The sequence below is a fragment of the Solanum stenotomum genome, chromosome 9, assembly GCF_019186545.1.
Source record: "Solanum stenotomum isolate F172 chromosome 9, ASM1918654v1, whole genome shotgun sequence".
Taxonomy (NCBI): Eukaryota; Viridiplantae; Streptophyta; class Magnoliopsida; order Solanales; family Solanaceae; genus Solanum; species Solanum stenotomum.
This window is the reverse complement of record NC_064290.1, coordinates 50,602,903-50,617,950: the sequence shown is the minus strand read 5'-3', so window position 1 is coordinate 50,617,950 and position 15,048 is coordinate 50,602,903. Positions and strand designations below refer to the sequence as shown.

General features: G+C 26.4%; 1 protein-coding gene across 1 annotated transcript; it reads left to right on the top strand.

Moving 5' to 3' along the window:
• The first annotated feature begins 13,381 nt into the window (after positions 1 to 13,381).
• On the top strand, positions 13,382 to 14,701 carry LOC125876328 (auxin-responsive protein IAA20-like). Its single transcript, XM_049557485.1, has 4 exons — positions 13,382 to 13,621; positions 13,960 to 14,225; positions 14,454 to 14,535; positions 14,633 to 14,701. Exons 1-4 carry the CDS (start codon positions 13,413 to 13,415, stop codon positions 14,685 to 14,687), a joined length of 612 nt encoding a protein of 203 aa, XP_049413442.1. The 5' UTR covers positions 13,382 to 13,412; the 3' UTR covers positions 14,688 to 14,701.
• Positions 14,702 to 15,048: the final 347 nt, after the last annotated feature.

Genomic DNA, 15,048 nt, shown 5'->3' with positions numbered 1-15,048 from the left:
CGAAAACTTTTTTTTGCAAAAACTTTATAGGACCCTCTGTATTGATCTGGGGAACAGTATGAATAGCCTCAACATGATTCACGTCACTTGTTCTAGCATTTATGGGCCACTTAACAAGAATTAGGCGATTTTCTTAGTTCTTTTCGTGTGTGTTAGTACATCTATTTTTTGGTGATATGAATTTCAGAAACTTTTTTTTATAAAAACTTTACAGGACTCTCCTTAATGACATGGGAGGAATAGTACATATAGTCTCACCATAATTTACGTCACTTTTTCTAGCATTTAGGGGCCACTAAAGAGGAAATTAAGCGATTTTCTTAATTTTTTCATGCATGTTAGTGCATGAACTTTTTGGTGATATGGATTTCGGGAACTCTTTTTAAATTTGCAAAAACTTTACAAGACCCTCCTTAATGACCTGGGGAACAGTACGTAAATCTCACATGATTCAAGCCACTTTTTTCTAGCATTTAGGCGTCACTCAACAAGAATTTAAGCAATTTTCTCATATATTTTTTCGTGCGTGTTAATACATGAATTTTTTGGTGATAAATTTTGGGAACTTTTTTTTGCAAAAACTTTATTGGACCCTCCTTAATGACATGGGGGGAAAGAATGTATAGTCTCCCCATGATTCACGCCGGTTTTTAGCATTTAAGGGTCATTTAATAGGAATTAGTCAATTTTTTCAATTTTTTGTGTGTGTTAATACGTATATGAATTTAGGAAAAAAATTTGCAAAAACTTTATAGGTACATCCATAATGGATCCAACTCCTCTCCATTTCTCTTCTCTCCATTTTCCCCAAGTTCCTATTGGATTAATGACACATTACATAAGTTAAAATAAATGACTAATATTTAATTTCCCAAAGTAAATCTACAACCATGATTTAACTAATAAATATATTATATATTTAATTTTAAAAATTACTATAATCCCCACAATCTTAGCAACATATTATCTTGTTCATAAATTTAGGGGAAAAAAAGTTTTCTTCCTAAATTTTTTACTTAGGATGTTAATTTTATTTTATTTTTAAGTTAACATTTTTATTGCATTTTTTCATTGAATTTATATTATCTTGTTCATAAATTTAGGGGAAAAAAAGTTTTCTTCCTAAATTTTTTACTTAGGATGTTAATTTTATTTTATTTTTAAGTTAATATTTTTATTGCATTTTTTCATTGAATTTTTCTTTTTAACCATTAGCTATTGAAGGGTATTATTTTTCCTATTTTATTTCACCTTTTTTTTTTCTATTTCCTCCAAAATTAACATTAGCTATATTTGGCAACCGTTCAATATTTAAAAGAAAAGTAAAAAAGATCCCACGTAAAAATAAAATAATTAGGAAGAACTTTTTTTCCCCTATATTTATGGACAAGATAATATGTTGCTAAGATTATGAGATTATAATAATTTTTAATATTAAATATATATTGTATTTATTAGTTAAATCATGGTTAGACATTTACTTTGGGAATTTAAATCNCACAGTGAAGTTACAATTTTACCCTTATGACAACTTTTCACTTCAAAATTACAACCACTTATTTGAATTAAAGTGAAATAAATTGGAGGGAAACAACATACACTTTTACAATTTTCAAGAAGTGTAAATAAGGGTATAATAGGAAAAAATTTGTTGTCCTTTCTTGATTTGTCAAAATGGACAACTAAATAGGGACAACCAAAAAAGGAAATATGGACAAGTAAATAGGGACGGAGGGAGTATGTTGAATATTATATTATGTATACTTTAACATGTTGATAAAATAACTGACCAAAGAATGTATATATGTAATAACAGAAAATGTCATCATTCGAATTAGACGGTCATAAGTAAATCTTTTCTCTCTTCAAAAATAGATTATTTTGATTTGATGGGCTAACTAGGATTTGTATTAGATATGTTTAGGGCGAGTCAAGATGGGTTGAATAACAAAATTTATTACTTAGTTCAACTATTATATATTTCTTGGACCATTACCTTCAATTTATTTATTATGGTACTTATATACAATAATTACAATGCCATAAAATAAAAACAATTATTGCATAACTTTAAACTAAGAAAAAAATCCTTATATTCTTTTTAAAACACCAAAAAATGCATGGACTCAAATCTATAATTTAATGATAAAGAAAATGGACCAAATCTTACTGACAAGGCGGCCTGTTGCCTGGGCTTGACTTGATAGTTTCTTGTGACCACTTCATTCCTTTTGTATTATTTGTTTGATCATGAAAATTGTGAGTATTAAAAAATAAATTTTATTTTTGAATGAAAATGATATTTAAAAATTGAAATCATGTTTGTCTATGAATACAAATTAAAGTTGTTTTTGAATTTTTATGCATAATTAGAAGTGAAAAAATAAAAAACAACTTTGTGATATTTTAAAATTTGTGAATTTTGAAATTTTTTATCAGACGTATATTTTGAAGTATGAAAAAATATCTTAGTGTGTTCTTATTCTAATTCGAAACTTGTCTTTTTCTATTTATTTATCTGAATTGATGGATGAAGGAAGAGCTCTCCAAATCAAGCACGAAACCGATGTTGATCCAACAATCGAAAAAGATATATATCCATCAAGTGAGATAGAGATCATCCATGAATCTTCGAAATAAATATGTCCACCAAAATTTAAATAAATCTAAAGAAATTGTCCAATATTTTTTTTAAAATAAATTCAATGTAATTGGAGATAGGTTGGTAGATGATTTGGAGGTGTATTATTATACAAGTATCAAATTCTACATATATAGTAGTTCATTTGTAGGTAAGTATTTATCTATAAAATTAATTTGGTATATATATAGTTTGCAATTAAGAAACTTATATACTAATATAATATATGTATAAAATAGAAGTACCTCCCTAGACTATGAACCAATCCTAGAGACACACATTAACTAAACTAAGGTCCTATTACCCTCTGAACTCTTTTTTTTTTGTAATTTTGTACACCTTGTTAGCTTACGTGACATTCAAATATCTCTCACACGCCTCAACTGAGTGGAGTCACGGGGTGTGCCACATAAGCCAAAAGGTATACAATATTATATATAAAATGAGTTCAGGGGTAATAGGACATTAATTTAGTTAAGGTGTGTCTCTGAGATTTCGATCATAGTCGAGGGGAGTACTTGTGCCTTCTCCCTAAAATATGAGGAAATTTATGCATTATCTTATACAAAATAAAAAATAAAATAACTATATCCTATTATAATTAATTTCTACATGATTAATATCAGCATAATTTTAACCAGTTGCGATAAAAAAGATACTCTATACCTTGGATCAAATTAGCCAAGAAAACAAGAAGTGTTTTTTTTAGACAAATAAACATAAAATGTAAAGAAGCAAACACAAAGTAGTCAAAATGAGAGAATTTGAAATCATTAATTATTCACTAAAACATGTTGTCTGTATAAATGGTGGCACAGCCTACATTTTCACTACTATTTGTTGGTGTTTAAACCCTACAAAAACAAATTTAATGTCTTTTCCCTTGCTTTTCAAGTTCTCACTTTTTACATTCTTTTTTTTTCTTTCTTGTTCCCTCTTTTTATTCATATATCCAGTATGCAATTTAATTATTTAAAATTAGGAAAGAAAATTACCCTCCTTTAACCCCCGCCCCCCCTACAAGGTCATAGAAAAAAGATATATTTTTACTTTGATTTTCTTAAAAAGTATTTTTGCCTATAAGAAGTTTAAACTATTTATAATTTCATTTAAGTATTTTTGCTATAAGAATTTTCACCTATTTATAATTTTATTTATGTAGTTTCAAATGACCAACTCCACGAAGTAGTAGTAAGGTTTGCGTACACTCTACCCTCTTCGAATTTCACTGAATATAGCGTTGTTATTGTTATTACGTAGTTTCAAATATGTTAATTTTTATCTGTATATAATATAATAGAAGATTGATGTCACAATGGGCACATAACAGTTCATTTGTGGATGCGCAAGTAGAGTAAATCTTATTTGAAAATGAGATTCGATTCTTTTTTTCTTTATTCCTTTTGTTAGGTTTTGTCATTCAGGGAAAATCTTAATTGTTACGTCCAATCATAAGCTACACGAAATTTATTCTTTTTTTACGGGGATTTACTCATCACATAGAATGGATAGGAGAAATGTCTTTGAAGCTTACTTACCTAGCTCTAGAAGGACATGAGTAAAGAATTATCACCAAATTTGATTAGGTTCATTTGAACTCAATATTTTTATGTGTGTATAAGCTTATAAGACGGATTCAATACACAAAACATCTTTAAAATTAAACTAATAAAATTTAAATTTTGAATCCAACTCTTTAAATTTTAGCATCAATTATTTTTAGACTATGTGAAATTATATTTAACTAGGCTCATATATATCAATATCAATTGTGTCATCTATATCAAACTTTTACAATATTAGATCATTTTAGACGACACAATAAAAACCAATAAACTCACAAAAAGTAATTTTATACTTTTCCACATAAAATAAAAAAATCTTAAATTAAAATCTATCAATAATTGAGGGGTCAAAAATACTACTCCCTTCCATCCAATTTACGTAGCACCTTTCAAAATTTTGAGACTCAAGTAAGTATATATTTGACCGTAATTTCCCATATATCTTTTACATATTTTGAATTCTCAATCATTGTGATTTATAATACTTTCTACGTAATTTTCAATTGTATAAATTTTATTTCAAAAAAATTGAAGACCCCATACCCGAATTCACACTCAAAATTAAACTATTCGACTCTCGAAATTCATGGCACATAAATTGAAACCAACGGAGTATTAATCTTTTTTTTTTCGTCCTACTTAACACTTTGTTTGAATGGTTGTTATGTATTGTTTTATAATGTATTATATTGTATTATTCTAATGAATACAGTGTTTGAATAGATTGTATTGTTTTCCATTTTTACATAATGTCACATATCCATAATTTGAATGATAAACCTAAAAGAAAAGTAGGGTACGAGGTAGAGCTACTATGAAAAGATCATAGGGTAAAAGATAAAATAGAATAATTAAATAATAAGTAAAGACGAAATGAGAAAGAAAATATCAAGGTAACGACGCGATCACACCAAATCAGTCTAATCTAGCAAATTTGTTGGTACATTTTGACTATATGTACAATAATAGAGTCAAAAGGGGGACCTTAATTGTAATGCTAATCTCCTACACCTAGTAGGGGACCTGTCTACTATAATAGGGAATTAAAGAGTCTGAATTATTAATATATTTATCATAACTTTTGACCTCATTGAAAATTACTTGTAACACAATGTCCACTCAATCTTTTTATAAAGATAATTAAGTGGTGTACACATTTTTCTTTTCCTATATGAAGTTTCAACATCATACCAACCGTTTGTGACTAGATTCAATGAAATTGTTTTATTCAAAATTATACCATTATGATAAGATACAAAATATATTAGGACCATTTTAGACTAATTAGTCTTTGATATTGTTCAAAAAATACAAACTTTAGGTGGTCCTTTAATTTTTAATTCATGAATATAAACTATTACGGGGAATACATGACGAATGTACTGTAGCTTTCGCGGGTTCGATCGAAATGAATATATAAATGTATGTATAAAAAATTATTTAGTAGACGATAACTCTTAGAAATAATAGCACTTTTGATCCCTAGATGATTGTTAAATTGTGACTTTAGTCCTTGAAATATTTAGCAAAATACATTTAATCTTCAATTTATTAAAATGTATGCTTTGGTCCCTTATGAAGAAAATATGTTTCGATTGATATATTTTATAGAACTATATTACTAACAAATATGGAGTAATAATACAAACTTAACATAGCATATATATAATTAAGTGGTGAATTAATTAAAAACCATGTTAAATTGTAAATATTCGCAAAGCATTTAGGTGAAAATGCACATTTTAAATAATTAGAAGGTCAAATTTGCTCAAAGGTGGAGGCAGAATTTTGAAGTTTATGGACAATTTTTTTAAATTATTGAGTTCTAAATTAATAATTTTATGTATTTGATGAATTTCTTACTACAAAGTTAGTGTTTTTACCAAAATTACTGAATTCATATGAACCCTTAATCAACACATTTACTCTGCCCCCTGGTTGCCTCTGCTTAGAGCCCGTTAGGATTGGCTTAAAAAAAAATAGTTTTTAAGTCAAGTCAAATGATTTTAAGTCAAAAAATAAAAAGTAGGATTTGACTTATTTTAAGTCATTTTAAACTTATTTTAAATCATTTTGACCTTGCCAAACACTTTCTAACTTATTTAACCTATATTTTTTGTATATTTGCCAAACATTTTCAAAAATAAAAAACTGACTTAAAAGTAGGTTTAACCAACTTTTAAATCAATCCAAACACCCTTTTAGTTGATATCACAAAAATATATTAAAATCATAATTTGTTACTCCTAAATTGAAGGACCAAAATGGCTTTAACCCTAACTTTTTAATTCAAAATTTTCAAATATACAATGAATTTAATGCTAAAATCGTAAATAAATAAATAAATTTTTTAGTTTAATTTTTGGATCGACCCTATTGAGAATTTACACGTGTCATCAAGTCAAATTGATAGATTAAGACTAATCATAATAGACAACTAATTATTTGTTGGAATATGAGTGACAAATTAATACTCGTGTAGGTTTTTGAAACAATCACATGCAATGCACGTGACCTTTGTTTCTTCCTAATATAAATTTGAAAATAATATAACACAAGATATTTTGAATTTATTTAATTAGAAGGGGACAATATTGTCGAGTTCATTTCTTGCAACATTAGTAATGTCATCTATCTTGTGTTGTAAGTGATGCAGCCATTGCATAATATATAATTTATTTTATTTATGGGACCAAAACATAAACTTAACAAGAATATAATTTCTCTAGCCCATATTGGGAACATATGTCTCCTCATTTTATTTTTGAAAATATATTTTTGAATTTTAGGTCGATTGGAAAAATATTTCTACCTTAATAAAGTAGGGCAAGGTCAATAATATACACGCCATTTTTTCCAGATCTCGCTTCTGAGATCATTGTAGATTATTGTTGTATAGTATAGTTTAGATTTCAAGAGTTAAATTTTTTTCATTTATAACCGTGAATTCAAACATGAAGACTTTTAAAAAAATTAAAATAAAATTTACATAAATATAAAAGTATTATAAGTCACAATAACTAATAATTTAAAATATTTATAAGGCATATAAAAGGTAAATAAAAATTACTATAACCCCTCTCCGTCGATATGAGTTTGCTTACACTGCCTATTTTCTATATTCGAATAAAGAAGAAGGATTCCAAATGGCAATAGGCTGATAGTCAAGATAAAACTTGTTAATTCATAATAATTTTTCATAATAAATTACTATTGTTATTTAATTTATAAAGATATTTAAAATAATACGATAGAAAAAACTCATTTGATTTTTAAAAAAATCGCGATCAAATATATGAAATTATCCTTATGGGACCAAAAATAAACAAAACAAGAATTTTCCTTTGTCCATATTGGGAACATATGTCTCCTAATTATTTTATTATTCTTATTCTTATGTTTATTCTAATCTACTTTTTCGTATTTTTGTTACGACATGAAGACACATCCTTGTTTCTTCTATGGTCCTTACTTCAAATAAAATAATCAATTAATAATGTATCATACATTGTTTTATTAATCCAAGGTTATATTAATTAGCTTAATACATGCATATAAGCATAATTAAACACGATTTGTTTATTCTTTAATTATTGTTCATCTCGTTTATTTTTTCGAGTGTCTTAGGTTTTTGTTGTTTTGGATAAAATCGTTTAGATTAACAAGAAATGGGATTATCATTAGGAGGGAGTATTTAGTAATTAATGGAAATCTTTCTTCAACATCTGAATCCTACGATAACAATATATTCAATATAATTTCAGAAAAAAAATCTTTTATTTTTTGTATTTTTTTAGGACTCCGCTATTTAAATTAAATGGGGACAACCTTTAAATATTTTAGCTCTTAATTCATTATAGTATTAAAATTATAAATGTAAATTTAATATTTATATTGATAATTCTTGTCAAAAAATATTAGATTCAGATATGATCATAAATAAGAAGACGACAATAAAAAATTAATAGATAATTGATTGTTGACTAACAGTATACGAGAGATGTTGGGGTTTACTAACCTTCTCCTCTTATCTTCTCTTTATTGTGTATTACTTTTAATAATCGCATAATCGCTTATTATTTAATGTGTATTATTCATTCTGTCTCAATTTATATGATTTATTTTTTTAGTCAGTTCTAAAAAATGACATATTTTTATATTTAGTAACAATTATACTTTAGAATATTTATTTTATCCTTACTGAAATGATTTATAACCACACAAATACATATGACTTATTTTAGACCACAAGTTACAAAAAAAATTTCTTCCTTTCTGAACTTCATATCAATTCATATAAATACTTCCTTCTCCACTTTTAATTATCATGCCCCACTTTTCGAAAGTTAGTTTGACTAATTTTATAAGTATATTAGATTATATTAATTCGATATGTTAAAACAAAAAATTTAGATATTCAAACAATACAAAAAATGCTATAAATTGCAATTTTTTGCATATCAATATGATAAAAAAAATACATTATAAAATATTAGTCAAAGTACATATCTTTTGACTCTAAAGAAAAATTATGTCAATTAAAAATGAAGGAAGATAGTATTTATTATTATATTTATTATATCATTATCAATTTTTTCTTATAATTTTAATTTATTTATTTTTAATTGCAAAGTTCAAAGACATGCAAAATGCAGTGAATGCAGTACAACAAACACAAGTTCAAACTTCAAAGCATGTCCAGAGGGAGGAATACAAATTTACATGAAATGGGAACTTTAATGGACCCCACTTTTCTTTTGGCTTTTTCTTGAGCCTTTGAGAGTGTGTGTCTATATTTTATTACTCCATTGGTCTTAATTTATAATCACTTTGTTTCTATTTATACGTCGTTTTTGTTAAAAATATATAGTTCTTAGTACTTTTTTTATTTTATATTAATTAAAATTTTGAGGTGTTTTACACCCTTTAAAAAAAAGTAGATTAAGACATAAATTGAACATAATTTTTTATTTTTACCCTAAATAATTATTGTCAAGTTTATTGAAGTCATCACATTGAAAATCCAAATGAAGGGTAAAATTGGGAAAATACTTTAAAAGTAGTCTTAAAAACTGAACAATTAAGTTAATTTGAAAAATGAAAAATGCCTCAAAAATTCAATTAATATGGAATGAAGGGAGTACTATTTATATCCATTTTAATTGTCATGATTTTCTTTTTTAAAGTCAAACGATAACATTTTACAATGTATTTTATCATATTAATATGTAAAAAAATTGCAATTTATAGTACTTTTCGTATAGTTTTTGAATATTTAATTTTTTTGTTTAAAATATCAAATTATTATAATCTGATTTAATTTTGAAAATTAGTCAAATTGACTTTCGAATAGTGCAACGTGACAATTAAAAGTGGACTGGAGGAGTATTTGTCATTTCACAAAATCAATGCATAAATGACAGTATTCTTCCTATTTTTCTCTTGTGAGTATTGATCAACACAGAAAAACTAAGTAAATAATTCATGTTCATTGGTCAAATTAATTAATCAAAATAAATTAATTCATGTTCATTGATTGAAAACATGACTTCAAGAAAATATTAAATAAGGATAGAATAGTAAACTTACTTAGTTTTTTAATGCACGTAAAATCTAAAATAGTGACATATAAATAGAAACGGAGGGAATACGATATATTCTTTTAGTCCTTTTTTTTTAAAAAGAAAATTTAATAATGTTATTAATATTTTTAAATCTTATTTAGTTGATGAAAATTTATAAAAGTGTAATGTTTTAATTAAAATTTCATTTATCTTAAAAATAGTTTATAAAAAATCATAATTTAATTTTGCATGTAACAATTTTACGAATCTCTAACTTTAAGTTTTAAATTTTGAATTCTGACTCTAATATTTAAGGTATGAACTCAATTGAATCTAATAATTTTAATTTGCATTTAAAAAAAACCATTTAATATTTGCATATTATTCATTTAAAAAATTTAATAATTTAAATAATTCATAGATTTAAATTCATAAATTTCAAATTTTAATTTCGCTTCAAATATGTATCACCCAAACATAATTTTTTTTACTGTAAATTTTTGCTGAGGAAGAAAGAAACACTACACATTTTTTTGCCTAGAATAAGTGGCTCAGAAATCTAGGGTTTTGGCTGGTATTGGAGTTTAGTCTACTTGCTTTCACGCTCCTCACAATGTGTGTAGTTTCACACTCTCCACAACTCTATATTTAAAATAATTTATCGAATAGTTTAGGTATGAAATGCAGAGGCACCTAAAGCGAAATTTTCATTAGAGGCCCAAAATCTTAACATGCCTCCAAAATCTAAACAAACCTCATATTTATTTATTTAAAATTGACTTTTCTTACAATTTTTAGATGCAAATTATTTACTTAATGTTTTTTTTATCAATGATTTCTTCAAATATTTATTTTTCAATTATTAATTTAACGTAAAGATTTCATCAATTTAACGTTGAAAAACATTTTTCACTAATATAATCATTATATGAACTGTTAACATAATTCTATAAGTAATAAGCAACAAATTCAACAAATTCAATATAAAAATAAAAGAGTTAGAACCATAGAATCTAATTCAAAAAGTTGATAACTTGGTTCCCACCTTAATATGCTTGTTGTATAAAGAATAAATTAATGTGAATGTTAACATAGAAAATGTAAGAAGGTAAATAATATTTTCTTAATTTCTTCTATTTGAATGAGATTAAAGAGAATAAAATAATATATATATATATATATATATATATTATTTTTATCATAAATAATTATTTTTTCCTATAAAAAATCTACATATAATTTATTATTGGTAAAAATTTTAGGCCCCCAAAAATTAGGGACCTAAGGCATATGTCTTTTTTTTACACTATAAAGCTGCCCCTGATGAAACACACACTCTCAATATAGTTTAGGTATGAAACTTAAAAAAATAAGATAGTTTAGGTATGTTTTTTACACTTATCTCTAATAATTTAACATAATATATAGAACATATTCTAATGTTGAGTATACATATATTTCAACTCATTTTTATTGTGTCGATTGAACGCATCAATTAATTACAAAACACTTATTTAGACACCTTCAAATTTATGTATTACGTCAGATTTAGATGTCCAAGGACCACAAATTACAATGAAAATGAGTTGTGATTTTAGTTGTCAGTTAAGATCAAGTTGAAGTATTTAGATGTACACTTTCAAATTTGGAATGCTTACTCATCAGCTAAGACCAAAACCGAGTTTTGGACTTCAATTTTTTTTTATCTCTTTTGTGATAATTGTGGTATCGGGCTAGTTGTATACATATCAACTAGTTTTATGAAGCAATTGATATCTGATAGCTTTGTAAATGTAGATGAAAAGAATTACTTAATATTTAAATTTGAAATCTCATGATTCTCAATTCATTTTATTAATTTCTCAAAAGAAAAGGTAAAGATATATTATAATAACTAACATGGGTTGTGGTGCACTGGTGAGAGTGTTTCACCCTTAACCAGATGTCTCGGGTTTGAGCCCTGGATATGGAGAAAATCTTGTTGGGAGTGCCACCCCGAATGGATCCTGTAGTGCGCGATCCAAATTTAGTCGGAGCTCCAATATGAACTTCGAACACTAGATGAAAAAAAAAGATATTTTATAATACAAGCAAACTTTAATCCTAAGGCAATTTATTTCCTAAAAAAGTGAATACATCAAGTTGTGCATGCTCGAGTTAGAACCATAAAAAGAAATAGGGAGGACAAGTTTGAACAATTTCTGACTGAATGAAATGCTGCCTCAGACAAAAAATAAAGATAGCATTCAAACAGGGAAGAATTTAAGTCTATCCACTGACAATTTTAAAAAATATTTACTCAATCAAATTACTTGGAACAGTTTGGATAAAATATATTTAGAAAATTTTTGGAGAGAATTTAGGAATTAGTGTTTGGGCATAAAATTTGTATATTTTGTAAACATTCCAAGTTCTATTTTTTTTTTTTTTAGAATTTAGGCCAAATTTTAGTATTTGGAAATATTTTTAAAAAATCAAAATTATCCTAATTTTTATAAAAAAACACCCATCATTTATTGTTTCGGACTAAATTTCATTCCTAGTTTGTTGTACAAAATTTATACTGTTATATAGTATTTTATACAATTTTTATCTGGATTTGTTCTCTGACGTCACTTCCAATTATAAATAGTAATAGTAATTTTTCATATATAAATCAATGATATTTTCCTTTTGTTTTCTTCGTCTTTTTTCAAATTCAAATTAATTATTTTTGTTGTCATGACTTTTCACATAACACTTTTATTATAAAATGATAATACAAAATTATGGATACTTTAAATAATTTTTAGAATTTATGGGTATGAATTTGCATTGAGTCCGAATAATTTGAATACGCACGAGGTAAGGTCCTATTCGAGGAATAATGCTTCTCATTGAGTTCTTTTTTTTTTTTATATATTCAAAACACAAATGCAAAATCTTTAATTTAAAAAAGAGCAATTTCATTCACTGCACCACATTCTTTCGTGGTTAATTAACAGTTTGAGCGTGTATACGGTTAAAACTCAAATCCAAAATAGGAAAACATGCAATAACTTTCTTTGGGTAAAATTACTACTCCAGATGTTTTAATTTATGTAGCACTTTTCTTTTTTCGAGAGTCAAACAGTTTAAGTTTGACCAAAAATTTGTGCATGAAATTTTCAATTTTTTTTTAAATGAAATTTATATATTTGTAAATTACGTAAAAAGTATTATAAGTTAAAATAATTGATAATTCAAAATATTTAAAGATCTATAAAAACTTACGATCAAGATAGATTTACTTAAATCTCAAAATTCGAAAGTGTCACATAAAACGAAAATAGTAAAATGTTTTTCATATAAAGTGGGGTTAGAGAAAATGCATGCACGCGCATTGAATGCGTGTTGTACAATTTATAAAACACAACATTAAATAATAAAGAAGTTATTGTCTGCCCAAAAAAGGATTCTTAGTGTCCATTGGGTCGGCAAAAAGTATAGCAATGATAGAGACATACTCTTCCCCCTTATTCACTTCTTTGTCTAAAATTTTCCCCCATCTCTCCATGTCTCCCCACACCCCAAGGGTGGGGTGGGGTGAAATAAATATATATACACATACACAAAAATATTATTTGATAACAAAAAGTTTTTTTGTCATTTGTTTGAACTATTATGATGGAGCTTCAATTGGGGCTTGCTCTATGTGGAAATTCAACAAAAGGGTATAATCTTGATGACTTCAATTCGAATAACAATATCAAGAAAGGAAGATCAAGTGAAATTCTTGATGTTCAAGATGAAAATGATGTCAAAGTTCTTCAAACTTTGCCTTTGCTTGTTTGGGACAATGATAATGATGATCAAAACAATGAACATAAAAGGTATATTTCAAACAAAATAGTATCCATTATTTTGAACCAATGTTTTGATTCTTAGCTCTCGTTTGATCATAGACTTTGACGTTGAAACTTAAGAGGAACTTAAAAGTTTGAGTCCGTGAAATTGTGTTTGGACATGCATTTTGCTTTGAAAAAATTGAATTTTCTAGAGTAAATTAAAAGTGTTTGAGTCAAATTTTGAAAATTTATAAGTATTTGACAATTAAATTTCATGGTTAAACAGATATTTGAAGACTAGTAAAATTTATGGTCAAACGCTAGCTTTTGTTATGAATATTTTCAATAAACATTGACATTGTTTGACATTTTTGATTGAACAGAAAAGATGGTGATGAAGATGGGGTAGTGGGGTGGCCACCAATTAATTCATTAAGGAAGAAGCTCTGCCACCAGAGCCGGCGCGGCACGATGAATTATGTCACGGTGGAGAACGGCGGCGTTGGCGGCGGCAGTGGTGGCAGAGGATCAATATATAAGTATGTGAAAGTGAAAATGGAAGGAGTTGGAATTGCAAGAAAAATTGACTTGAGTCTTTTTCATTCTTACAACACACTTACTGACACCTTAATTTCCATGTTTGGAAAAAGTAAGTATAAATTGTTTTGCGTAATCGAGTTTCGTAAAAGTTTAAAGTATGTCTATCGAAAATAGTTATTTTACCTTATATATTTTGAGGCCTATTCGAAAGAGAATCTAGTACTTTTTAATAGTGAACATCTGAATTGATTATTTGTTGTTTAGGAATTTTTATTTAGGTAGTTTTTATTTTGGGGAATTAGTAAATTGATTTTCTAATTTTTTTTATTTATTACAGGTAAAGAAAATGGTGATGTTTATAAACTTACTTATCAGGATAAAGAAGGTGATTGGCTTCTTGCTGGTGATGTACCATGGAGGTATGTCTGAAAAAATTAATCGTTTTTTTATTTTTTATTTCAAGATTTTTTTTTTTATGAAATTATAATTAATTTGGGAATTTGTGATTTTTTGCAGGACTTTTGTTGGGTCAGTGCAGAGGCTAAAATTGATTAGAGATGAAGATTATTGATTAGTGGAATATATTATTATCCCCTTTATATTTTAATGTCTATTTTATTTTTACCTTTTAATGTCTAGAAAGATGTAATCTCAAATGGAGTTTTGACTATTTTGTGAAGAACTAGTTTATGACATACTCTCTTTTAAGTATAACCAAAAAAAAAAAAATGATATAGTCTATGATAAATATATTAGACATATTTTCCCCAAAAGAAATTTTAGCATACATTCACTTAGTTTTCTTTTACCCTTTCGTTGTGTTTTATCAATAATAATATATTCAGTATATTATTATAAGTAAGGTTTGAAAAAAGTAGAGTGCATGTGTAAATCTTATCTTTGAATTTGCAAGGTAGATGCTATTTTTGATA